The sequence below is a fragment of the Brachyistius frenatus genome, unplaced genomic scaffold (genome assembly GCF_029030835.1).
Source record: "Brachyistius frenatus isolate BFR_SWC_R1_liver_20210118 unplaced genomic scaffold, ASM2903083v1 Contig_171, whole genome shotgun sequence".
Lineage (NCBI taxonomy): Eukaryota > Metazoa > Chordata > Actinopteri > Embiotocidae > Brachyistius > Brachyistius frenatus.
The window spans coordinates 675,001-701,826 of NW_027210770.1; the positions used below are offsets into that span (position 1 = coordinate 675,001).

Consider the following 26,826-nt stretch of genomic DNA (forward strand, 5'->3'; position numbering starts at 1 on the left):
GTTATCTCGGTGTTGTTAGCTAAAGTCACTCCTTCTTATTAGTTTTCTGGAGGTCCATCTGAAAATAATCCCTCATTCATTAGAAAAGAAGATTCAAAAAGACCTGTTTTTGCCTTAAATGCCTCATAAATATTCTTCCTGCTGTTTGAAAACCTTCCAAGAGAACTGGAGGCGGTGACAGCAGGACTTCAGACGCTTCACCCTCCACAGACTTTAGGCCAAATCGTGTATCTGCATCCTGACTAAACGCTCTCTAAAGCCTGAGTGTGAAGGGAACGGTACCTCAGGGTGGGGGGGTTCCGGCTCCGGCATGCTGGGTCCGATGACGGCGCCGCTGTCTTCACTCTCCTTCTTGTCCAGCAGACCTGCCGCCATCACCGCCGCCTGCTGCTCTGCAACCCGCGCCGCCAGCTCCTCCTGAAACATCCACAGCAGACACACGAGTCAGCGCGCAGGTCCGGTTCTTATGGTCCCGTTCCTCCTCAGTAATGTCTCCCTCTTCAGTGCACCGGTGTCAAACCAACAGGAGGTGAACGTACCATCCGGGCCTGTCTCTGAGCCCGGACGTCAGGTCTCTTATGTGGAGCAGGAGGAGCCGAGTATACCGTCGGTGCCGCCTGGATGATTGATGGGGTCGGTTTGACAGGAGGCGGAGCTACCTGTCTCGGGGCGGGGCCTGACACCATCGACACCATATTACCGACCTGATAGAGAAACACAGACTTCATGAAGCATCACAGACTGACGGTGGGACTCCTGAGTTATCAGTGTGTGTGTGTGTGAGTGTGTGTGTGTGTGTGTGTGTGTGTGTGTGTGTGTGTGTGTGTCTGACCTGAGGACCAGCAGACATGTGCTGGATGGGCTGAGGGGCCCCCTGGGGGATGGGGCCCTGCATGGACGGCGGGAGCATCATGGGAGGAGGAGGAGGAGGGCGGGGCAGAGGAGGTGCTATCGGAGGACCACGCATCATCGGCAGCCGCTGACCTCCTGATCGTCACATTCACAGTATAAAAAAGGTGATTACACCGTACATTGAAATTCTTACTTTGCTGGTCGTCCCTAACCTGAACAAGAACATATATGTCAATGTTTACAAAATAAAAATTAAAAAAAACTTGAAATATTGAGGAATAAACATAGAAATAGTTAAATAGAATAGAAATATAAGAAATACAAGAAATAACAAAAATAGTAGTGTTGCTGCAAGAAACAGCAGAGCTTGACTGCTGGTCATAAAGTGAACTACACATTATTGCACATAACAGTTCTATCTATCTATCTATCTATCTATCTATCTATCTATCTATCTATCTATCTATCTATCTATCTATATAGATATATATATATATATCGGGTCTTTAAACTGATCCCGAGTCAGCTTGACGCCACTCAAACTGTGACCGACTCTGCTTTAACATCCCTCATTGTTTTGCGAGACGTCGTGTTCATATCCAAATTTGTTGATGAAATTTATCAAAGTTTACTTTTATTTTTTGAATCCTGACTCTCAGAAACACGCTGTTCTTCTTCGTTGAAACAGAGTTCCCACTTTCAAGTCTCGTGTCAAACTCCCTGACTACAAAGATGAAGATCCAGGACGTACAGTGATGTGAAAAAGTGTTTGCCCCCTCCTGTTAAAACATAACTGAACTGGTTTATCACACCTGAGTTCAATTTCTCGAGCCACACCCAGGCCTGATTACTGACACACCTGTTCTCTATCAAGAAATCACTTCAATAGGACCTGCCTGACAAAGTGAAGTAGACCAGAAGATCCTCAGAAGATAGACATCATGCTGAGATCCAAAGAAATTCAGGAACAAATGAGAAAGAAAGTAATTGAGATCTATCAGTCTGGAAAAGGTTCTAAAGCCATTTCTAAAGCTTTGGGACTCCAGAGAACCACAGTGAGAACCATTATCCACAAATGGAGAAAACATGGAACAGTGGTGAACCTTCCCAGGAGTGGCCGGCCGACCAAAATTACCCCAAGAGAGCAGCGACGACTCATCCGAGAGGTCACAAAAGACCCCACAACAACATCCAAAGAACTGCAGGCCTCACTTGCCTCAGTTAAGGTCAGTGTTCATGACTCCACCAGAAGAAAGAGACTCGGCAGAAATGGCTGCATGGCAGAGTTCCAAGACCAAAACCACCGCTGAGCAAAAAGAACATTAAGGCTCGTCTCAGAAAACATCTTGATGATCCTCAAGACTTTTGGGAAAATACTCTGTGGACTGACGAGACCAAAGTTTAACTTTTGGAAGGTGTGTGTCCCGTTACATCTGGCGTAAAAGTAACACCGCGTTTCAGAAGAAGAACCTCATACCAACAGTAAAACATGGTGGTGGTAGTGTGATGGTTTGGGGCTGTTTTACTGCTTCAGGACCTGGAAGACTTGCTGTGATAAATGGAACCATGAATTCTACCGTCTACCAAAACATCCTGAAGGAGAACGTCCGGCCATCTGTTCATGACCTCAAGCTGAAGCCAACTTGGGTTCTGCAGCAGGACAATGATCCAAAACACACCAGCAAGTCCACCTCTGAATGGATGAAGAAAAACAAAATGAAGACTTTGGGGTGGCCTCGTCAAAGTCCTGACCTGAATCCTATTGAGATGCTGTGGCATGACCTTAAAAAGGAGGTTGGTGCTGGAAAACCCTCCAATGTGTCTGAATTACAACAACTCTGTAAAGATGAGTCGGCCAACATTCCTCCACAGCTGGAAAAGACTCATTGGAAGTTATCACAAACGCTTGATTGCAGTTGTTGCTGCTAAGGGTGGCCCAACCAGTTATTAGGTTTAGGGGGCAAACACTTTTTCACACAGGGCCATGTGGGTTTGGATTGTTTTTCTCCCTTAATAATAAAAACCTTCATTTAAAAACTGCATTTTGTGTTTACTTGTGTTATCTTTGACTAATATTTAAATTTGTTTGATGATCTGAAACATTTAAGTGTGACAAACATGCAAAAAAAATAAGAAATCAGGAAGGGAGCAAACACTTTTTCACACCACTGTATAACGAACACAAACAGCAGCTCTGCTTCCACAACTTTCCCTCCACTCTGAGGCCCCGCCCACTCTGACTCCTCCTCTCTACTTCCTGTTATTTACATCACCTGAAACACCAATTGAACATTCGTCACATCTGTTCAACAAACACCTCATGAACAAACTCCATCGTCAGCATCTTACCGGGTCTCTGCAGGATGTGCGGGACGAAGGCCGGCCTCATCATGGGAGGGGGGGGCGGACGTACTGGAGGAACTGGAACAGTCACAGTGAGTGTTAATGAAACATCTGGAGGGCAGAGTGACGACTGATGAGCGAGGTCAGCATGAAGAGATCTGAATGTTTACCTGGTCCCACGAAAGCCGGAGGAGGACCAACGAAACTGGCAGCTCGGGCCTCTAATGTCTGCTGGACCTGAGAGAGACACGGCAAGTTCATGTTTTAGAGCACAGTTCAACAACAAGGCAACTCAAAGGGTTTCATATCAAACCATCAAAACATCAGGCAAAAGAAAAGGATATTTAAAAACAGTGATCGAAATATTAAAAACAGTCATTAAAACATCAAGCAAGCTAAAAATAGGATAAAAGTTCTGGTGCAGTTTAAGACATCCTCAGATCGGCTTCAGTGAAATGCAGCAAACAGAAACGTCTTCAGCTTTGATGTAAAAGAGCTTCAGGTCTGCTGAGACCTGGGAGTTGGTTCCAGATATGTGGAACATAGAAACTACACAGAACACAGAGAGGTTCTGAGAGAGTGAAGGAGACCCGGTCCAACGAGTCCTCTCAGGTGAATGTGACAGGAAGAGGAGTACAGATAAACGACAACAGAACCAGAGATCATCATCACCACCACACACTCACCTGTCTGTAGGTGTTGGTGCCGATAATCGGTCGCATCACTGCCACCGTCGGGAGCGCCAGCGCTACAGGGACGGCCTCCATGACAGGTGGGCTTCCTGACACCGGGACCGGACCACCGAGAACCTCCTGCTCAAAGCTGCACAGACAGGAGGGGCATTTATTTACCGACAGTCTTCTTCAAAACTTTTACAAGGTGATTCTCTTCTGAGGTCGAAGACAAGAAGAGAGTTAAAAAAAAAAAGATTGTTAAACTAACAAAACAAATATAATGAAGGTCACAGAAGCTGAAAGAGGACAGAAAACCCAGCGATGGAGTGCAGATGTTCAGGATAAAACAGTGATGCAGAGGAACATATGATGTGTTAGACAGGAGTGTAACTCACAGCGCCATCTCTGCCTCCATCTCCTTCAAACGCTCCTCTCCGGACTTCAGCGCCATGCTGAGAAAGACAGGAAAAAACACTGAACTCAGCAGGTACACCGACTTTAACTTCATTTATTATTCATTTATACTTCATAGCATTTCACACTTTTGTTTTCCATCAACTTTATTATTCTATATTTATTATTCTGACATGTTTTGGTCGCTAACTACATCTGCACACTTCAACCATTTAACTATCACACTGTTCAGCTTTTTAAGGACATTTATGATATTATTTTAAAAAAAGTTCTGCCATTTATATTTTTTTCAATATTAAGCTTTCTTTACAGCATTGACACTTTGCATTTCCTAGTTTGGTGTGCTATAAACAGTATGAATTACTAACTGACTCCAGCCGTTTTGAACCCTTTAATTCAGTCCGGATCTCCGTGTTTGAGATGAACGAGCTGATGAAGTCAGCTCCTCCGTGTTGTGACTCTCTTCACCTCTGAAGTTGTTGTTGTGACCGGGAGATGAAGCTCGTCGCTCCGTTACAACCCTCACACTGAACCCGCTTCAACCCGACTTCTTTCTGGCTGCTTCATTAATCCCGCTGATGTTTCTCCGAGCTGCTCAGCACACTGGGCGCTAGCTGCGTTAGCATCTCCGTTGTAGATAAACAACCAGCTAAGTTCTCAATTAACCGCAATTAAACCCGCTGCTTCCTTCACTGTAGTTGATCGGTTTAGTTACATACTGTGAATAAACGGGTTTAAAGGGGGAGAATTACGTTTACTAGCAGCTGAACGAACCGTTAGCACACTTACTTGTTAGCGTTGTTCTTACATCCGGGTCACAACCCCGCTTCTTCTTTTTGTTTGTTGACGACTGGGTTCAACAGCGCTCGCGGCGCATTGAGCGCCACCTGCTGTACTGGAGAGGAAGTTCACGCATTCACAGATTGTGGGTGCGTTCGAACAGTAAAAAAAAACAACGTAAATATGCGACAGCGGATGTTGATTACGTCACCTGGCTGTGGAAACTACAACTTTCAGACGACGAACTACAAAAAGCGCATCTTAGACATTTTATCCCGTAAGTGTCACCGTGTTGTTTCATGCAAACATGAACATCTTCACATTTGTAAAGTCACGCAGCACAATAGCAGATAAAATAACTAATAAATTTAATCAGCTCAGATCTGCTGTGTGTGCAGCTGATCATCTTTTCGTTAGTCCAGTTATCTGTTCTTGCGAAACGTTTTCAATCAGAGAGGTCAGTTAGTTATGGGAGCGCAACTATTGGCTATGGTAATGATAATACACAATAATCCACAGCAGACGTCCTGCTGTGAGACCGAGTGTAAATACACGTTACCTTATATCCATGATAATAAAAAGGATGTCTTTGTGAAACTGTTCGGCTTCTTTTGAAGAAGTTTTGGCAATATTGCTTATTTTATGCATGCATTTACATGAAGATGGGCAATGTTGCTTTCTGTGATTATATGTGTTTGGTATGTTTTATCATTTTTGACTATTAGACTAATTGATTGTAATTAATTAAAAGGGGCAATATATAATAAAGAGGTAACCTTTAACACAATTCTCCTGAGGAAGGTTTGATTTTACCTGCTCAGTGGCAGAGATAATAACTAATCATGTCATTTTTAGTCCATTTAGAGCAGAAATAGAGTTTGATTATGACAGATCATAGCCCAGCCTGTTTTTTTTTACCTGCTAAAATGCTTTTAAAGACCCGATATTACCAAAAATAAAATGATGCAGATTTTCACCTGCCAAAAATGTATTTTAAGTCCTGTCTGTTGACTAAAAGGGTGGTTCTCTCTCAAAATGCCTTGATATCAATAAGGAGAGTTATTTTAGATAGATTAAAGCTCACTCAGTCCTTTATCCCTGTTTAAAATGCCTTTAAAAGCCTAATAAAACCAAATAATGCAGTTTGTCACCTGCCAAAAAGTGATTTCAGCTTCTGCCTGTTGACTCAAAGCACTGAGTGAGCTCTAATCTGTCCAATATAACTGTAATGAGTGAAATCAAGGCATATTGAGGCAGAAACACCCTTTGAGTCAACAGGCAGGAGCTAAAATTACTTTGTGGCAGGTGAAAAACTGCATTATTTGGTTTTATTAGGCCTTTAAAGTCATTTTAAACAGTCCAAGCACCAACGGTAATGCGACTCTTTTGTTTTTGGTCGGATTTTTATTATTATTTAATTTTTATTTATTCTGCTCATGGTCGGGCACAAAACTCTCCGGAAAATATAGATGAAAAAGTGACTCACAGTCCAAACACTCTATTTACACACTCAATGACCAGGAAGGTAGAAGAGGAATCTTATTTTAACCTCTTAGTTAAAAAATATCGACAAGCAAAAGAGATGGATGATCTGTCTGGTTATAGTTACATAACAACCTGCAGGTTACTGAGAAAATAAAGAACAGATAACACTCCACCATCAGTTAAGGAAACACTTTAAACATCATATGAACTAATAATTCTTTATTCATTCATGTTCTTGAACTGAAACATATTTTTACGTCTCTTTAAATCATTCTGTAAAGAATTCCACAATTTGATTCCAAATCACTTAAATACACGTCTGCTTTACTATGTCTTATATGTTCTGATGTTTAAATGAAATGTCCTTTTATGGTCCTCATCATCTGAACTAAAAAACAAAAACTCTTCATTTAAATGTTCGTTAATACTCTGCTTTCCTTCCTGTACATAACTAATAATGACTATAACTCAACTAGATCTTTAAATTTCAACAGCTGTGCTTCAATAAGCAGCCTGATGCCTTATGATCTAACACATATGTTGCTTTGTTTAAAGCAGAAATATTCAGAGACACTTTTATGTTTTTTGATGTGCTGTATGATCTTTCCACATCAGTTTGCCTTCTATTATCACACCCAGAAATCAAAACTTCAGACACGCGGTCAATATTAAGTCCAACAGTGAAACGTGTGATGATGTTTAAAAAATTATTCTGTATTAACAAAGTAAAAAAGTGCACACATACACCTGCTGTATTTCAGAATATTACATATATTTGATTGTATGTTTGAAAGTTTATCGAAGCATTAATTAAAAGTAGCTCATATGGATCACCTCGATCAGATCTTTTATTGAGACTTAAAAACCCACAACTTTTTTAGCTCGGTGGAGGGGAGAGATCTCAGCATGTGTCCGAGCCCGGCTGATAAACCACTCAGCATCAACTCTCACATACTTCCAGTCACACGGGACGACGTTCCTCCAGATAAGAACCAACAAGGTGTCCTTGGACTGTTTTCACCTAAAAGACTGTCTCCTGTCTGAGTGTAAATAAAGTCCTGGATGGGCGGTTCATGAGGTCGGTGCGTCCTCACATTGACCTCATCCGTTCCTTTATGACATGATGGAGTCACTTTTTCAACCTGTAATCCTGTGTCTGTTCTCTATTTCAAGTAAAACATTGCTCCTTTGCTGCTACTGTCCCGGCATGCTGAGGCCCTGAGCAGGAACAAACACCTCCTCTAAGTCTAGGATTCATCCTGCAGCAGGATAACGAACCAAACGCACCTCAGAGGTCTGAAGACCAGAGGAGACTGAGGACTGTTGTCCACACAAAGACTTGACTTTGAATAATAAAGACAAAATAAATTCCAAAACTCTTCTTAAAAAGTGTTTTTTTTAACCAAAATATCATCCCTGTTACTTAATGACAAAGACAGAATATTTTAAACCGAGTCGAATTTGTTTCATAGTTTAATTATCTTGTTCCATTTTAAGTTTGGGTTTAAGTTTGTTTCTGATGCTGAAGTCATTTCAGTTGGATTTCTTGTGTTATTTGAGGATTCAACCTGTCTGACTTAAATCTTCTCATTTAACCCACAAACTCCTTTACAGGGAAATATGTTTTATTTATACCTCAGTGAATGAAAAAGGCTTTAAAATTGTGTCTGTATTTGACTTTGTTTGTCTAATTGTCTAAAAATGAAATCCCCCGTCGTTTTGACGTCATTACGTCACATGAGTGGGCCAGCTCCGCCCCCCACACTGCCTGCCAGCTCCGGTCCGCAGACCCAATCTGGCCTGAGCTCCGCGTCGGTTGTCTCCGTGTGTGCAGGAAGAAGAACCGACATGCTCCGTGCCGTGATTTCCCGGGCCGTTCCCCGGTTGAACCAACCGTCGGTGTGTCGCTTCTCTGCGGCGGCCATCCCGGCACCCAGCACCCAGCCGGAGGTCCACTACAACAAGGTAGAGTCTCCGCCGTGGACCCGACGTTGGGCACGAACCAACTGCGCAGTCAACAAGTGTGTTAGTGTGTGACGGGACCGCGATGAACGTAGGTTACCGAGAGGAGCTGCAGGCGGAGGACGGTTACCGGAGCTGGCCAGGTGTCCGTCTGTCTGCGTCTAGAAAACGTGCAATAAAAAAACATAAAAGTTTGGATTTGATTGCAGCTGACGTGAACAGGTGACTGGGTCTATGCCGAGCGGCGTTCAGGGGCTTTCAGAGGTGCATTCAGGTGCAGGAAGTGAAGTCATGTTGGAGAGAAAAACTGCATCAGAGAGTTTGCAGGAAAGAAACCCGGAACTGGTCCCGTTACGAAATCCTGGTTTAGAGATAAGTTTCATGTGGGGCGGTTACATAACAGAGTCCAGTGACCTTTATCTCTTTTATAACTTTCAACTTGCACACACACCAGGATTGCAGATCAGGGCAGTTGACAAATATTGTCGTCGTCGTCCCCCCCCCCCTCCCTCCTACCACACACACACACACACACACACACATATATATTTATTCTGTTATTGATGAACGTTATCAAGGAGGTGTACACAGATAATGTTGCAGTAGCAGCGCTGCAGTGTTAACACAGCGAGGGAGCTGTCCCTAAACGCATCACACACTTGACTATCTGTAGACACTTCAATTTACTATGTTCCATGAATGCCTCTCAAGCAGGCTGTCAGTAGACGCTGCAGTTTACTATGTTCCTTGAATGCCTCACAAGCAGGCTACCGGTAGACACTATAATTTACCATGTTCCTTGAATGCCTCACAAGCAGGTCTCGGTAGTTGGTGGGCATTGTTTTTCGTGTCCCTGGAGCACATAGAACTGATGATAACAAACTACTCTTAATTTCTTCTTTTATTTATTTTTATTTAACAAAATGAAACGTTAACGTTTAGACATTTGTGGCTGACAGTAACAGAATAAATATAAATAAATAAATGTTTCATTTTTCAGCTGTTCATCAACAACGAGTGGCAGGATGCAGCGAGTGGGAGGAGCTTCCCCACCATCAACCCAGCTACCGGTGAGGTCATCTGTCAAGTCGCAGAGGCTGATAAGGTAAACAAGACACTTCTGGTTATTAATGTTCATGTAGGTGTTTTTTTTGTTTTTTTTTTTTAAGTGAAAGAAGTAAATAAAAACTGATGGTTAAATCAGAGATCTTGGATGTATTATTGTTGTGTTCTAAGAAAGAGCTGCTAAACAACAGCAGGAAAACTACCCGTGTTTAATATGATTTAGAGCCAAACACATCTCACAGAAATCACAGACTTTTTGATTTGTGTCGGATCTTTGTACGACTCAGACGTTGTGTTTCAGCTGTTATTGTTATTATTATTATTATTATTATATGAATAAACAGAGGAGAAGTAGGCAAACCTGTATAACCGCTAACTTACTGAATTAATTATGTGCTGTTTTGTTTCCAGGCAGACGTGGACAGGGCAGTGAAAGCAGCACGTGATGCTTTCAGGTTGGGGTCACCGTGGCGACGGATGGACGCCTCCCATCGCGGCTTGCTCCTCAACCGACTGGCCGATGCCATCGAGAGGGACTCCACCTACCTCGCTGTCAGTCATTATTATTAACACTTTTTATTCACTGATTTTCACCACGTGGTATATTCACATAAACACATGCGTAGTAAGTATGTGTGCCGCATTTTTTTTTGTGTTTATCGTCTTTGAAACAGTTTCTGCAGATAAAAGTTATTTATTTAAAGAGGAAAATTGCTTTTTCAATCATTTATTCAACACACGTGAACAGCTGTAATAACCTCCTGTGGCCAGAGTGACTTCACGGCAAAGGGACACGCGTGACGCTCCTGCAGTAGTAACACGCGGCTTGAACTGGTTCAGTGATTAACATGTGAAGCTGTGGTCTTGTTGCCATAGGAACTGGAGACCCTGGACAACGGGAAGCCGTACGTCGTCTCCTACGCGGTGGACCTGCCCAATGTGGTGAAGTGTCTCAGGTAAACAAGCACATCCCAGTTTTAAAGCTTCATCTGCGTGAAGCACAATGAAGCAGTCAGAGTTGATGTCCCTGAACGCACCACCTACCTGAAGCCTGTCTGACAACACCGTCGTACCCATCTCTTTAATGCATGATGAAGGATGCATGTCTGGCGTGTTGTGTTCAGGTACTACGCAGGCTGGGCCGATAAATGGGAGGGAAAGACCATCCCCATCGACGGAGACTTCTTCTGCTACACCAGACACGAACCCGTCGGCGTGTGTGGACAGATCATCCCGGTAAGAGAATATCGTACAGCCTTTCAAATAAGCATTTCTTCACTTTGAATCTCGGATGTGTTAAATACTGCAGAATTTATTTGTTTCATGAACTAGTTATTTGTCCATCTTTCAGGCCTTAATTCATGTTTTTAGTATTGGAGATCAACTGTTGGATTTTTGATGCATGTCAGATCTGACATCCAACATGAGCGTCTATCAAATATTAATAAAAGCAAAATAAATATTGTAAAGGTCACAGAAGAGCGTCTGGTCGACTGCACAGATTCAAGATCCTCGTTAAAAATCTCAGACGTCATAATGTGAAGACTTTATAATATTACAAAGAAAATTCATCACGTAAATTAAATGATGGAGGATTTCTGAACATGAAGGTCCTGTTCTGGTGCAGCCGAGTCATGTGACCGCCCTCTCACCTGTGACCTTCGTCCCCCCCCAGTGGAACTTCCCTCTGCTGATGCAGGCCTGGAAACTGGGCCCGGCTCTGGCGACGGGGAACACGGTGGTGATGAAGGTGGCGGAGCAGACGCCGCTCACAGCGCTGTACGTCGCCAGCCTCATCAAGGAGGTCAGATTGGTTTCATCATTTTAACTCTTCAGGTCGCGTTGCTGCACCTGACGTGTGACAATAATCAGAAACACAATACAAACATGGAGGCTGTATGTTAAATGTTTTTATTTTATAGTCCACCCACACTGCAAAAACATAAGTTACGCAAACCTTCACAATGTTATAATGTTATATATATACTGAACCCTGTCTGCTCTGCCTCTGACGGTCTTGGATTTATTTGTTATTTCTCGGGTAACTTCAGGGCTCCGCATGTTTCTCCAGAGAGATGAATATAAAATATAACCTCTGATGTGTCCTTGGACTCGAGTCTCAGCCTTTTAATCTGCTCTGGGCTCGAGTCATCTGACGTCATGTGAGTGTTTAGGGTCACATCTCATGGTGTGAAGGGGGCTGTTTCCTGGGGAGGCTGCTTTGTAATGGTGCCTTCAAGTACGACTGGGAAGCGGAAAAGTTCTAACCTCTGAGTGGGAAGAAGACACCTGAACTGGGAACATTCAGAGAAGGAGGTTTGACGTCACATGACGAGGCAGCGTTTGATTTAAAGACTTTGATACGTCCCTCAGGACACTAACAGATACTCTTCCATGTCAGGACTCTTACCTGTGAAGTGCAGGAGTTTAGACAGAGTTGTGTTGTTTCAATCACATACTGATGTTCTGCACTGACAGGAAATGACCTCCTCATGTGAACACATCACCCTCCAAAATATCTGCAGCTTTAATTATTTTACCCAGAAATCAACATGTTTTTGTGTCCTCTGTTTAACACTCAATAAACACACTGATTCTTCTGTCCAGCAGCAGCAGTGGAAAAGAAACAATTTGTCTTCAGGAACATCTGCAGCTTCCTCACACGCTTTTAATTTGAAAATCCTTTACGTTGGAGGCCCCGCCCCCTTCCTCTACGGAGCCAAGATGGCGACCGTTTAGGGTGGAAAGTGTCCAGAGTTTCACACTTCTTGTTTTGGAGCGTTCTGAGTGCTTCATCCTGGTACTTGTAGTGTTCTGATGTTTCTGTACTGACAGCGTGAACACACTGATGCACTCAGAGCAGAGAGAGTTAGTACACAAGAACAACATCTGGAACACAGACTTGGTCAGCCTATCTAGTTATATACCTGTGTTAAATGTTAAAACCATCAGTGCATCAGAACTACATGCTGTGGCTGAGATCCGACCTCTCCTCTGTTCCCAGGTGGGTTTTCCTGAAGGTGTGGTGAACATCCTGCCCGGCATGGGCCCGTCAGCCGGAGCCGCCATCGCAGGTCACATGGATGTGGACAAGGTGGCCTTCACTGGATCCACAGAGGTAGGACCGCTCTGCCCTCTGTTTCTATCAGGTGCTGTTGGACAGTAACAGGAGGGATACACACTAGCCACCAGGGGGCAGAAAGACACCAACAAGTCACAAAAATGAGAGAGAACTTTATTATTCCAATAGTGCAAGAATACAGTGCAATAAATCCTGACAGTACAAAGTAACTAAATACCTGTTAAATACATAAAAGACTGTATTTTATGTAGATGTTTTGAAGTTCTTCCTTCACAATGCTTTTATTCAGCTGTTAAGGAGATGTTAACTTTTCTCATCTGTAACAAACTGCTGCAGCTCTTTCAGGTTTGATAGTTCCTCCTCCCAACATGGTTCTTTCATAGATCTGAAATAGATTAAGTTCAGATGTTCTGTCTTTGAGCTCTGATCGGATTGTAGGCGCTCTGGTCCAGATGCAGGAAACACCAGAACACCGCTGAGACTCCAGTGTTTGTTATTTCATTGTGAAGAACTGAGCAGTATAAGATCTTTCTGCACTGCAGTTGTTCAGTCAGTTTGTCCTGTTGTAACTTTTGATGCTTTAAATAAGCAGCAGTAGTTTTTATAGCACCAACTTCTTTGTCAAAACATTATTTCAGCTGAAGTGAAGCCTCTCATCTTTCCCTATCTCTGTTTTCAGGTGGGTCATCTCATCCAGCAGGCGTCAGGCAGCAGTAACCTGAAGAAAGTCACTCTGGAGCTCGGAGGGAAGAGTCCCAACATCATCCTGTCTGACGCCAACAGTATGAAACACACACACACACACACACACACACACACACACACACACACACACACACACACACACACACACACACACACACACACACACACACACACACACACACACACACACACACACACACACACACACTCTGCTGTTACTGCTGCAGTCATATTTTAACCCGATGGATGAACGTACATGCAAAATGTGAATGTCATGTTATTTATGAATGTGCTCGGGTTTGATCCGATCATGTGACTGCATGAAGTCCAAACTGTGCAGCGCTGCAGTTTATTTCTGCTCATGTTCAGTCAAAGGGTCGCTTCTCCTCCCAGTGCAGAACAACGAGGACCTGAAACATGCACAAGTCACCTGAACGCAACGCACTCCTCACTCACTGGAGACAAAACTGAGGGCAGAAAAACCCACGATACAAACTAAAGGCATCTGCAGGCAGTCACTGACTACAAAGAAATTCATTATATTTGTAATCATATGAGTTTGTTGAATTGTGTTGGAGCCCCTGTAAATGGAAGGGCGAACGCTTGATGCAATACTTTTGTTAAACCTTTTTAATCGAAGATGAATATCCCATGTTGATTCCTTCTTTCACATCCCTGCAGGAAGAATATAAATGAAGCCTGTGGACATGAGCAGAGCCGAGTCTCCCTGCTGTTAACTGCTCTCTGATGGATGTTCTCCAACAGTCAGAGTGTTTCAGTGAACGTGTTCCCTGATCTCCTCCCTTCCCTCCTCCAGTGGAAGATGCTGTGGAGCAGTCGCACTTCGCTCTCTTCTTCAACCAGGGTCAGTGCTGCTGCGCCGGCTCTCGAACGTACGTCCAGGCCGACATCTACGATGAGTTCGTGGAGCGCAGCGTGGAGCGAGCCAAGAGACGGGTGGTGGGCAACCCGTTCGACCTGAAGACCGAGCAGGGACCTCAGGTAACACAGACGGAGACTCGGTTCTGGAGACGCTCAGCATGTGCAGTCACCTGACTCACCTGCTGCGCCACCTGCAGGTGGACCAGGAGCAGTTCAACAAGATCCTGGGATACATCAGCAGCGGGAAGAGAGAAGGAGCCAAGCTGATGTGTGGAGGAGGAGTGGCTGCAGACCGAGGATACTTCATCCAGCCGACGGTGTTCGGAGACGTCCAGGACAACATGACCATCGCCAGGGAGGAGGTGGGAAGGATGGATTATTAATATTCAGTAAAAACAGGGAAGAGGTGGGAAAGTTCCTCTATATGTTGTTGTTTGTTATTTGCTTCTTTGACTCTGATTATTGACAGGCCATGAATCTTTTTTTTAATTTTTTTTTTTACTTCCTGTCTCCGTCCTGCAGATCTTCGGTCCGGTGATGCAGATCCTGAAGTTTAACTCTCTGGAGGAGGTGTTGACCCGAGCCAATGACTCTAAATACGGTCTGGCAGCCGCCGTCTTCACCAAGGACATTGATAAGGCCAACTACGTGTCCAACGGGCTGCGAGCCGGAACCGTCTGGTGAGATGTGTTTCACCCTGACGCCGGGCTGGTTCTGGTGATAGAAAGCTGTGACGTCACCGCTCAGTTTGTGAGCTGCTGTTTTGTTGCCTCTGGTCTTGTATTACTGCCGTCGCCATCTTGGGTTTTTTTGGAGCCAGAAATGACCATATTTGGATGAGCCCAAACAATCTGTGTTAATATGTCCTAATATGTAATGAGTGATGAATTATTTTCAGAAGGAAGAAGTTTCTCTAATGACACCATGATGACTCGTGGAAAACATTTACTGACTTTGTGTTTCAGGAGAACTTAATGCTTTTTCAATGGGAGTCTGTTGGAACCCCTAGTGGCCCTCAGTGGTACTGCACCTTTAAGACCCAGAGACTGTGTGTGTTTTTCTCCAGTCTGTGGTGTTTATTTTATAATTGACAGTTTGGATCAGGCTCACTGGGAACGTCAGGTTTAGCTGGAGTTTCTCAGATCAGGGACACAGAAACTAACTTGACCTTAAAATCCCCTCCGATGTTCCTCTGATCCAAAGATTGTATTATGTCTCCTGACCGTGGTGGAGCTGTTACTGACTGACTGACTGTGTGTGTGTGTGTGTGTGTGTGTGTGTGTGTGTGTGTGTGTGTGTGTGTGCCTGCGTGTGCGTGTTCCTGTGCAGGATTAATTGTTACGACGTGTTCGGTGCTCAGGCTCCGTTCGGAGGTTACAAGGCTTCAGGTAACGGCAGAGAGCTGGGAGAGTACGGCCTGGACAACTACACAGAAGTTAAAACGGTAATTATCAAACATATTTCATGAGTCATAATCTCTTATTGTTTATGTATCTGGGAGTCCTGAGAGTCAGCGCGGTGCTTCTCTGTTTCTAGGTGACCATCAAGGTACCACAGAAGAACTCGTAGACGTCAATGAAGCTGCTGCTGCTGTGATCTGTCCTCAATCTCTGCTGCTTTCTGATGTGTGTGCGCGCGCACACACACACACACACACACACACACACACACGCACACGCACACCTCCTGCTGAGGCCATGTGGAGTCAGCACCTGTTCATAATACACATCTGGAGTAGTCAGTATTCAGTGAATAGAGCATTGAATGTTTGATCTCTGTGCAGGTTTCTGTCCTAATGATGGAATGAATATCAGCCTGAAGTCTGTTTGGCTATTTGTAATTTGTATTAATAAATGCATTTGAAGAACTCGGATTTCTGTGTGATATTTAAAGGAAGATTAAAACTAACTCCTGACACTCACGTGTATATATATACATGTATATGTATATGTACATATATATACGTATATATATATATATATATATATATATACATACATATATATGTATACACATATATATATATATATATATACATATATAGTGTGTGGCCACACACACTACTGAGCCTCATTTTGACTTGTCTTGAGGAATTTCCACAGAAGTTGGATCAGCCTGTGATCTGATTTTTCCATTTTTATTTTGAGTATGATTCTGAATCCAAACCTCCGTGGGATAATGATTTTGATTTCCATTGATCATTCTTATGTTATTTTGTTCTCAACACATTCCACTATGTAATGAATAAAGATTTTCAACTGGAATATTTCATTCATTGAGATCTAGGATGTGTTGTTTAAGTGTTCTTTATTTTTTTTTAGCAGACACACACACACACAAAATTAGGCTAATTTTGAATTCCCTATTGTTGGCCTACCTGGGGTTGGGCAATATGGTCAGAACATCCACTCAGACGGTCCGAAGCAGAGCTCCTGGAGTTAACCCTCGGGAGACCCGCGGAGATAATTCGGCCTGATCTGGTGAAGTAATACCAGCGCCATATGCCCTGGTTTAACAACAAGTTAGTCCGTATCGCTCAGAAACCCTTACTGAGCCTCAGGGCGAACGTCTAATGCACTCTGAACTTTTAAGTGTAACGAGGTCCTTGAGGTCAAGATGCTCATCCCCTACGTACTCATCCCCTGGAGAGTGAAACCAACTGTCATTCACCTAGAAGAGTCCGGCGTCCCGTGTGTGTCGATCAGGGCTTGGAGGAGGCAAACTAAGGTATTTGGTCCAACCCCTGAACCATGGTCAGGGTCGTATTTTTATTTAAAAATGTATAAAAGTACAAGTTAACAAGTGAGGTACAAGAGCCTACTACTTTTTACCCAAAGGTTGGGTTAAGTAATCCTTGAGTGGATCAAGGGCACCGACACAAAGCTACAGTAAGCTGAAAAAGTGTCCAAGCTGAAAAAGTGTCTCAAAGAAAGTGTGTCTTCTCTCCTGCGTGCAGCTCTTTTTATCCAACTTTTCAGGAAGTGCTTTTACCATATATAGACACATCCAGTGTGAAAGTCCCTTTAAGGTGACGCACACGGGGACAGACATCTCCCTATATGGTAAACGTTTACATTAGCTTCGGCCGATGTTTATATTACTAGGAACACGATAAACATTCATTCTTTTGAACAAATAGCATTTTCATATATGACTACATAGAAGCTTTAGCTTAGCGGGTTGGTTACATGATCGTTAATAATATGCAATGCTGTTTAGCTGAGTATACGCCCTTCGTTAGGACTGTCACAGTTCTACTCTTGAGCGCCTGCACAACAGTTTTTAACTTTATTTTGAAACTATATTATTACATTTATGGCTCTTTCTGTCTGTAAGAGAGACATATAGATGTATAGATATCTGAATGCTTGGTCCTCATGAAGGTTAACGAGCACTTTAATTAAAGATCACCTGTCAGACTGATTAAGTGTTCTTTGTGATGTGATGATGCCAAACACTTTAACCAGCAAGCAAATCCATGAATTAAACCACCAGCAGTATTATAGCCATTTGAATACCAGCACTATTTCTCCATATAACTCTGAACTGTAGTTCATGAGTTCATCATCAGCATGTCGTCATGGATACGGCAGGTCAACACCAGGTTCAGGTTTTTATTTTAGATCCGTGATGTTTCATGTGAACATTTTAAAATTATTGGAACGTTCCACAATTAAAATGAAGTCCAGATGTTGTTTAATAAGACTGATCATTTTCTCCCTCAGATGTTTGTATGAGTTCTGACTCAAAGGACTTTCAGTTGGACCTCCTTTCCCCTGCTCAGCTCCCTTTATGTCCCTCATCTACACTGAAACACATCAACCACAGTATATCCCGTGTAATTAAGTCCCACTGCCAGTTCCTGTTGAGTCTGACTGACAGCGTGTCACTGCGTTGAGGTTTGTGATGATGTGATGACATCATACTGCCACAGAACCATCTGACTACTCAACAACTGAACTCACCGAGCTTCTTAATGAGTTTATTGGCTGTTAAATTGTACAATTTTTTTGTGTGTATTTCAGTCTGTTCCTTCGTCACATCTCTGCTTTGTTTAAACATCAAGTTTCTCCAAGAACAAGTTTATTAATCTGATCTGAACAGAATCAGCATCTGTCTGAACTCCCATCAGCCCCTGCAGCCCGCTCCACCGTCAAGCCCAAACTGTGCAGGTCCCATCCCGCCACTAGCTCCGCCCACTGCCTGTCCAACAGGTGGCCACTGTCTGGGCTGGGCAGGGCGGAGGTGACCATCACCACAGCAGAGTGACTCGGTTCGTCTTCGTCCTCTGAACCAACAGAGTCTTTTTTCTCTGCCGTCACTCCTCCAGTAAACTGACTCAGATGAAGAACTTCATCTTCAGCTCCAGAGTCAGTACCCGACCCACCAGGATCCTCATCGACCCAGAACAGTTCTGTGGGCCCGGACTCGTCCGATTCTAACCCTCTGATCTGCAGAAGATCCTCTCCATCTGATCCTTTACTGTTAACAGAACCTCCTGTTTTCCCCGGTCTCTTCTCAGCCATCCTGTCCACTAATTTATTAACGTACTTCATCGGTTCTGACCGCAGGACAGAGTCCAACTTCTCCTCCTCCGGTCCGCTGTGTCCTGACTCTCTGAAACCGTCTCCTTTGATACTCCTGATGTCAGTCTTCACTCGACTGCCAGAAAGACTATCATAGATATTTAAATCCTGAACCGAGCCGAGTCCACTGGTACCAGGTGGATACGCGGTACCAGGTCCAACTCTCTCACTACCACCACAGCTGATGTTCAGACACACTGAGATGACAGCAGCCTCCTCAGTAGAGACGTAGCTGCTGGTGTTGGACATCATGTCTCCTGCAGTGGTTCCGACGGCACCAGAACCGTCTCTGGCCGAGTTGGACGGACCGTCGCCCCTCGAAGAACAAACACCAGGATCCTGTTTACAGACAGGGACCGTCTCTCCGGCCCGAGCAGCTCCGTCTTCATGTGGTCGACTCTCATCTGACATGATGTCATCAGTAGCCAGATGTTCCAGCTGTCTGTCCTCTGTCACCTCTTCTTCTGTCCGTCCTGATGTGTCCCACTCGGTGTCCTCCTGTTTATCCTCCTCATGTTCCCGTGAAGAAGTCTGGACCTTTTTAAGGTGGACATCCAGTCCGTCCTCCCCATCTCGCCCCTCCTCCGCCTGAAAAGACATCCCCTTCGTCCTCGGTGTCCCCGTCTTCTTCTGTCCAATGAGCCAGCCTGCACTACTGACCGTCTTAAGAGCATCTTAAGAGAAAAAAATAAAGTCAATATGATGTATATGTTGATTTGAACTCGTAATTTATTTCTTCATTCCTTTCTAATGTCCTGTCTCCGTCTGTAATTTGATCTGTTCTTTTGCATTTATTTCTTTTTTCAAATTACATTTTAACATGTTTTTATGTTCCTCAATATCTATTTTTATGTGAAACACTGCATGTCATTTTCTTGCTGTGAAGCACTGAGCGGCATTTCTTGTATTGTAGGTGTTAGACAAACAAAGTTTAGCATTATTATTATTACATGAACAGATGGATAACGCCACATGATTATTACATTTTCCTGCACAGTGACCACTAATAATCAGATCCTTTATAATTACTGGCATATGTTGAATAATCTTCAGATACCAGCTGACGTAGTTTTTTTCTGTCTACATCGAGAACTTACAGACGTTTACGTCAGTGCACGTGGAATCACAGCAGGAGCACACGGAGGGTGGTGCTTCAAGCTCCTCCCACCTACACACGCAGAGCAGAGTTTTCCGTTAATACACACAGTTCACTTCATCATAGACACAACGACCCAAACAGAACAACTGTCGTGAAGCAGAACACTGGAAGGAAGGAAGGAAATTCAAGTCAGAATATTTTATTTTAGGATGATTAAATGTTTTCCTTTAACATAAATAATGTCTAATAACTGGGTACATTTAGTGATTGACAATAATGTTCATGTTTAAGGAGGAAAAAAGATTGTGATATTTGTGAATTTTGGGTTTTTCAGTGTTCAAAGTTGCTGCTTCAAGTCTCAGTGCAGCACGTGTGTGGGCACAAGGTGGCAGCGTTGATTACGAATATTGTTACTCTCCCACACCTGTAGACTTTATTTTTATAATTGGAAGATTTCTTTGCTTGAAAAGTAATTATCTAATGTCACTATTATTCTATCGCTGCCACACATGAACGTGTTCATGCAAATGGAAGAAACAGAGGAGACAAATCAGGTGTTAAAAGTTCAGTGTCTGTTTTCATGTTGTTATTCCTCAACGTCATTCTCATTAGAAATTGACGAGTACCAACCACGTCGTCGGAGTTTTGTTTGCTCACCTGCCTGAAGCCTTGTTGTAGCTGCAGGACTTTGCGGTGTGTGATGGTGTGACACCGACGGACATCGAACAGTGGAGGAACTGCAGCTACACACACACACACACACACACACACACACACACACACACACCATCGCATGTCAGTCTGCAGTTTTTGTTTAAATAATCTGTGTAAAAAATATCAAGGATCAGTAAAAACAAACATTTTCTTCTGAGTAGATCAACATTAATAACTTGTATCGTTTCAGAATGATGATGATGTTTTTCTTCACGTGGGAACTATTGTTGTTTGGTTCTTTTCTAAAATGAACTCCGTGTTAAATGCCTTGAAATAACTTCTCGTGATTTGATGACATAAATCAAATTGACTGTTCATCATTTAAATAAATACAAAAAAAAGAAAAGGTCAGTCCACCCCAACATTTATCACAAGTTCAGATCCATCAGATCAGAACCAGGTTCCAGTGATCAGAACCTCCTGATCGATGGACCGGTGGAACCAGTCTGAGTTAAACCTCTGACCTCGAGGCTCTGCTGCTCTCTGTGCTGCTGAAAGTTGTGATGTCATCACACTGAGATCTAAAGAGGCCTGAAGCCTTTAGAGAAAAGGTTGCGGACGTCCGTCAGATTTAAAAAGATCTCCAGATGATCAGAAATAAGGAAAGTGAGGACAATTATCTTTTAGGGGTGTAGATTTCAGTTTGTGCAGGACTGCCTGCTGCAGCAGATTCAGACCAGACGGTCCAATGTAAAAAACTTCATCCAGGATCTGCAGGGAATCCTGCAGCAGTTGGTGTCAAAGTTCAAAAGATGAAGCTGAACCAGAAGTGGATTTTTTTTTTAACAGGATAATGAACCTCAGTCCACGAACAAATCCACTGAGTAACATCTTAAAAAGAAGCTGCGGAGTCAAAGTCCAGACTTGAAATGTTGTGGGAGGATGTGAATTGGCAGAACATCCAAGAAACCTTCAAACATCAACAGCTAAATTAAATTCATCAAGCTGATGTCAGAGATGGTGGACGATTGTGTAAAACACCTACAGGAAGTTATTTTATAACTTTGAGACATCACGGTTTACTTCCACAGTTCAGTCCAGCTTTAGTCTGCGAAGAGGTCGACTCTCAGAGTATGAGACACCTCTCATTAAAACTTGTGGTTTTACCTGAGAGACTCCTCTGAAGAGAAACGCATCCACAGAGAACTTGATCACACTTCCTCCTCCTCCTGACAGGAAGTGAGAGCGGCTGCCCTCCCTCCTGCTGTCCATCATGCAGCTGCAACCAAAGGGTACAAAAATCATCGATTAAAGAGGCAGTCAACCTCGCTAAGAAGTGTGTGTGTGTGTGTGACTGTTGCTACAGGAGACGTACCCATAGTTTGAAATAATATCCACTCTGGGAAGGCTGTCTGGATCTTTGGAGCTCGTAGCGTAGCATGAGTCCACATAGAGCCTCTCCCCCACCAGCGGAGCACCGGCCTGGGCCACGAAATACACCGGCTCCCCCAAAAACAACCAGCGGCCTGGAGGGAGGGGCTCCCACTGGGCTGGTGTACACACACACACACACACACACACACACACACACACACAAAGCTGCAGGACATTTCCAGATATTCAGGGTGATCACGAAGCCTTCCTGTTACCGTTGCAGACGGTGAGGTTGAAGGCGAGTTTACTCCGGATGCTCTTCAGGAAAGTCGTGTGCTGAACTTGAGGTCTGAAACCGACCTGATACGAGTAATGAAACCTGAAACAGAAAAAAGGGATTTTCACACAACAGATGAAATCATCGGGGAAATGGACGCACAGTAATTCACATTAAGCATGTTCCTAATGATTTTGTCTGCTCTTTATCTTTATAACAAACTCGAAGATAAACACCCGTTTCCACGGTGACATCAGGTGGCCAGAGGAGACAAATCTCAAAGTGAGCTCCATTTTTGAGGACAATAAAGTTACATTCTGGGTTTTTTTTCCCGCCAGTTGGGCAGGGCTTTACTTCAGTATTTCACCTTTGTTATTGTCCAGTTTCTGTCTTATCAACTAGTTCTGTTCTTAGTATCCGTTTCTATGACTGCATTCATAAATTTGTACTTGTGCTATTTAAAAGTAAAGGTTAGAAAAAACAAACTGAAGAGTGAATTGTGACCAAAGCAGGGACTCGTCTGACTTCAGACAGTCTTCTGTATCCCGACCAGACTGAATATAAAAGTGTTCGTAGCTTCCTGCTCTAAAAAATGAGGCCAAAGCGGAAATGTTTTAAGCTGCAATCCCAACGAGTGCCACTAGAGGTCGGCTCCAAAAAGCCTCCGGCTCCATAGACTCCCATTCAACTTCTCTCATGAAATTCTCACTCAATAAAATTTTCTCCACAAGTTTTCTACATCTCATTTGATAAATTGACTCTTCCAGATTAGTTTTCTGGAGGTCCATCTGAAAATAATCCCTCATTAATCAGAAAATAAGCTTCAAAAAGACACGTTTTTGGGGGTGTCTGTTTGATTGACAGGCCTGTGGTGCAGTCAGGTTACAGCTATCGGTGGGCGGGACGTAGTATCATCAGGTTTCCGATCAGATCAGTGAGATCCACCGCCGGCTCCTCCCCCAGCTCGTCCAAATATGGTCACTTCCTGCTCCAAACCGCTCTGAACTGGCAAAGATGGTGACGGACAGAATCTGAACTGGAGGATTCATAACGTTCACAAACCAACGATGACATCACTGATGGTTGATGACATCACTGATGGATGGTAATTGGTCATCTCGCCTCAGTCACCTGTAAAAGTCTCTTCATCGATGTATTTAAAGTTCAGCCTCAATGATGGCAGGTAAAGTCGGATTGTGGATCCCAGGATGGCGCAGGATCAGAAAATAACAGCATACTTCTAAACACTGCCTAATGCCCTGAGACAGGAAGTGACAGATGGATGGGAGGGTGGAGGAGTTACCTGTTGTAATGGCAGTGGATGGGAGGGTGGAGGAGTTACCCGTTGTAATGGCAGTGGATGGGAGGGTGGAGGAGTTACCCGTTGTAATGGCAGTGGATGGGAGGGTGGAGGAGTTACCCGTTGTAATGGCAGTGGATGGGAGGGTGGAGGAGTTTGTAATGGCAGTGGATGGGATGGGAGGGTGGAGGAGTTACCCGTTGTAATGGCAGTGGATGGGAGGGTGGAGGAGTTACCTGTTGTAGTGGCAGTGGATGGGAGGGTGGAGGAGTTACCTGTTGTAATGGCAGTGGATGGGAGGGTGGAGGAGTTACCTGTTGTAGTGGCAGTGGATGGGAGGGTGGAGGAGTTACCTGTTGTAGTGGCAGTGGATGGAGGAGTTACCTGTTGTAGTGGGTGGAGGAGTTACCTGTTGTAGTGGCAGTGGATGGGAAGGCTGAGTGGTGGAACTCTGATGACTACGCCTTCTGGAGGTGGACTGTAGGACAGTGAGTAGGTATACACCAGCTGACCACCAACAACCTGAGGATTATAAAAAATTCATTTTTCAATCCATAGAAATGTAATACCAATAAAAACCATGAAGATCCTCAAGTTTAACTCTTTAGAGAACAAAAGTCTCAAACTGTTTCCGTTGTAGACCCACTGGACCCGTTGTAGACCCACTGTTTCCGTTGTAGACCTACTGGACCCGTTGTAGACCCACTGGACCCGTTGTAGACCCACTGGACCCGTTGTAGACCTACTGTTTCCGTTGTAGACCCACTGGACCCGTTGTAGACCCACTGGACCCGTTGTAGGTCTACTGTTTCCGTTGTAGACCCACTGGACCCGTTGTAGACCTACTGTTTCCGTTGTAGACCTACTGTTTCCGTTGTAGACCCACTGGACCCGTTGTAGACCCACTGGACCCGTTGTAGGCCTACTGTTTCCGTTGTAGACCTACTGTTTCCGTTGTAGACCTACTGGACCCGTTGTAGACCTACTGTTTCCATTGTAGACCCACTGGACCCGTTGTAGACCTACTGTTTCCGTTGTAGACCCACTGGACCCGTTGTAGACCTACTGTTTCCGTTGTAGACCCACTGGACCCGTTGTAGACCTACTGTTTCTGTTGTAGACCCACTGGACCCGTTGTAGACCTACTGTTTCCGTTGTAGACCTACTGTTTCCGTTGTAGACCCACTGGACCCGTTGTAGACCCACTGGACCCGTTGTAGACCCACTGGACCCGTTGTAGACCCACTGTTTCCGTTGTAGACCTACTGGACCCGTTGTAGACCCACTGGACCCGTTGTAGACCTACTGTTTCCGTTGTAGACCCACTGGACCCGTTGTAGACCTACTGTTTCTGTTGTAGACCCACTGGACACGTTGTAGACCTACTGTTTCTGTTGTAGACCCACTGGACACGTTGTAGACCTACTGTTTCTGTTGTAGACCCACTGGACCCGTTGTAGACCCACTGTTTCCGTTGTAGACCTACTGGACCCGTTGTAGACCCACTGGACCCGTTGTAGACCTACTGGACCCGTTGTAGACCCACTGGACCCGTTGTAGGCCTACTGTTTCCCCACTGGACCCGTTGTAGACCTACTGTTTCTGTTGTAGACCCACTGGACCCGTTGTAGACCTACTGTTTCCGTTGTAGGCCTACTGGACTTCATATGTTTGTTATGAACTCAAATATTCCTCCACCGTAGGCCTAATTGAATTATTGGATGTGTATGTAACACCGGTGGTGTCCTGACCTTTGACTCCCCGCCGCATTCCGCCAGTCCATGGTGGAAATACAGGAAGCGCGGGCTCACTCGGCTGGCTTCACACGAGCCCAGCCGGAACAGGAGTGGCACGGTCCACGCACGCAGCTGGAGGCGGTCCACGCGCACCGAGATCTTATCTATCCCGCACCAGACCTCCACAGCGCGTGCGCCTGTCCCCTGCACGCTCTGCTGTTGTCTCGTTGGCGGTAACAGCAGCGCGGTCAGTCCGGCGGGAAGCGTCGTTTCATGGGTGCCAGGCCGGAGCAGCTCGTGAGCTACAAGCGGCTGTGGCGCGTGCAGGAACACGGGGAGGCGGTGGAATAGCGGGGATCCAGCTTGCTCCGTTTTCACCTCCTCCGACCACGTCGCGCGCTGGACCGGACCTCCCCGTGTTCCGTGAAACGAGCTCCAAAGAAGCCATGTGAACAACAACATGGTCCGACAACCAGGAGCAGCAAGAACAAGTGCCGGAGTCCGAGTTGTGACCTGAGGAGAGTCCTTCTCCGCCTCATTAGCACACCTGCCGCCCCGCTGATTGGCTCCTCTTCACTGATTGGCTCCTCTTCACTGATTGGCTCCTCTTCACTGATTGGCTCCTCTTCGCTGATTGGCTCCTCTTCGCTGATTGGCTCCTCTTCACTGTCAGGTGTTGAGGGGAAGTTAGGAAAGACCCGCAAAGAAAACAAACACTCAGTCACACACGATTTTTAATTAATTAATTAATTAAATACATTTAAAAAAGGCAGCCGATCACTCTGCAAGAATCATGACAGCACACATTTATTGCTTATTTCTCATAATCGTATTATTAACATAAAAAACCCACCAGAACAAAACTTAAATGAGAGATGAGAGGACAAACAAACATGAAAGACAATCGTTTCTTTTCTGTGATAAATCAAACGTCATCTCCTTCAAACCGGTCTGTGATTAATTTTGTTATATTAAAAAAAAGTCCACATCCCACCAAACATGTAGTTTCACCACTAAACACAGTGAGCTGTGCCACCCTCATATATGTGGAATATTTTGAATTCATTTATTCAGCTTCTCTGAAAATTGATAAAAGCTCTCATCAACCCAACAAGTTTAAAAAAAAAAAATCATTTTAATACATAAATTAAAGCTTAAAAACGCCATTAAAATGAACAGTTACACATTGTTGGTGAAACATTTTAGCCAGTGAGCTGTTAGATCAGGGTGAGTCTGAAGAAGTCTGTAATTCTCTGCTGTGTTTTTATCTGAACGTAACCAGCTGCTGTTTTTATTAAAGCAGAATAAAACAAATAAAATCCAGGATGAGCAGTGAGGCTCGAGCTTGCTCCACCGGAAGTTGTGGTCTTTTATAAGGTAAATGCTAACACAGAGCTAATTAGCTTCGCGGCCAGTTCCTGAGTTTAATCCCAGTAAATTCCTGAGTTTAATCCCAGTAAATTACTGAGTTTAATCCCAGTAAGTAACCAGTTCATCTCGGTCATAACACCCATTTAATGAACATCGGTTCAGATGGCAGGTCCACGTCTCTGTGT

The 26,826-nt window shown here is 44.3% G+C and overlaps 3 protein-coding genes across 12 annotated transcripts in view; 1 reads left to right on the forward strand and 2 right to left on the reverse strand.

Annotated features, from left to right (window-relative positions):
• rbm42 (RNA binding motif protein 42) overlaps positions 1-5,150 on the reverse strand; it is an 8,937-nt gene extending 3,787 nt beyond the window's left edge. For 9 of the 10 annotated variants that reach the window (XR_011311782.1, XR_011311781.1, XR_011311780.1 and 6 more), the window contains exons 1-8: positions 4,810-4,961; positions 4,265-4,321; positions 3,882-4,017; positions 3,366-3,432; positions 3,202-3,273; positions 833-987; positions 540-704; positions 283-417 (exon numbers count right to left, since the gene is read on the reverse strand). Coding sequence is in view for 3 of the 10 variants with exons in the window: in XM_069717254.1 (XP_069573355.1) it covers positions 283-417; positions 540-704; positions 833-987; positions 3,202-3,273; positions 3,366-3,432; positions 3,882-4,017; positions 4,265-4,321; positions 4,810-4,850 (828 nt within the window). In the remaining 7 variants the exon portion in view is untranslated. Of the gene's footprint in view, positions 1-282; positions 418-539; positions 705-832; positions 988-3,201; positions 3,274-3,365; positions 3,433-3,881; positions 4,018-4,264; positions 4,322-4,809; positions 4,962-5,072 lie in introns of those variants that run through there. The other variant, XR_011311783.1, reaches the window with a different exon arrangement.
• Positions 5,151-8,313: 3,163 nt separating this feature from the next.
• Positions 8,314-16,111, forward strand: LOC138631999 (aldehyde dehydrogenase, mitochondrial-like). The gene is made up of 13 exons (XM_069717241.1): positions 8,314-8,513; positions 9,511-9,615; positions 9,987-10,127; positions 10,452-10,531; positions 10,700-10,811; positions 11,251-11,379; positions 12,580-12,693; positions 13,337-13,439; positions 14,180-14,364; positions 14,442-14,606; positions 14,767-14,924; positions 15,574-15,688; positions 15,781-16,111. Exons 1-13 carry the CDS (start codon positions 8,397-8,399, stop codon positions 15,811-15,813), a joined length of 1,557 nt encoding a protein of 518 aa, XP_069573342.1. The 5' UTR covers positions 8,314-8,396; the 3' UTR covers positions 15,814-16,111.
• A 1,832-nt stretch (positions 16,112-17,943) lies between these two features.
• LOC138632026 (uncharacterized) lies at positions 17,944-25,732 on the reverse strand. The gene is made up of 8 exons (XM_069717281.1): positions 25,286-25,732; positions 23,944-24,056; positions 22,233-22,336; positions 21,959-22,109; positions 21,751-21,862; positions 20,587-20,672; positions 19,928-19,998; positions 17,944-19,504 (listed from the first exon to the last, which is right to left on the reverse strand). Exons 1-8 carry the CDS (start codon positions 25,730-25,732, stop codon positions 18,351-18,353), a joined length of 2,238 nt encoding a protein of 745 aa, XP_069573382.1. The 3' UTR covers positions 17,944-18,350.
• Between the last annotated feature and the right edge of the window lie 1,094 nt (positions 25,733-26,826).

Coding starts and splice junctions, on each gene's coding strand:
- LOC138632026 (XM_069717281.1), bottom strand. CDS start 25,732: ATGTTGTTGTTCACATGGCTTCTTTGGAGCTCGTTTCACGGAACACGG. Junction 20,673..21,750: donor TCTTCAGAGGAGTCTCTCAG/GTAAAACCACAA, acceptor GTGTGTGTGTAG/CTGCAGTTCCTCCACTGTTC. Junction 19,505..19,927: donor GTGCACTGACGTAAACGTCT/GTAAGTTCTCGA, acceptor TTTTCTCTTAAG/ATGCTCTTAAGACGGTCAGT.
- LOC138631999 (XM_069717241.1), top strand. CDS start 8,397: ATGCTCCGTGCCGTGATTTCCCGGGCCGTTCCCCGGTTGAACCAACCG. Junction 10,532..10,699: donor AATGTGGTGAAGTGTCTCAG/GTAAACAAGCAC, acceptor TGTTGTGTTCAG/GTACTACGCAGGCTGGGCCG. Junction 10,812..11,250: donor TGTGTGGACAGATCATCCCG/GTAAGAGAATAT, acceptor GTCCCCCCCCAG/TGGAACTTCCCTCTGCTGAT.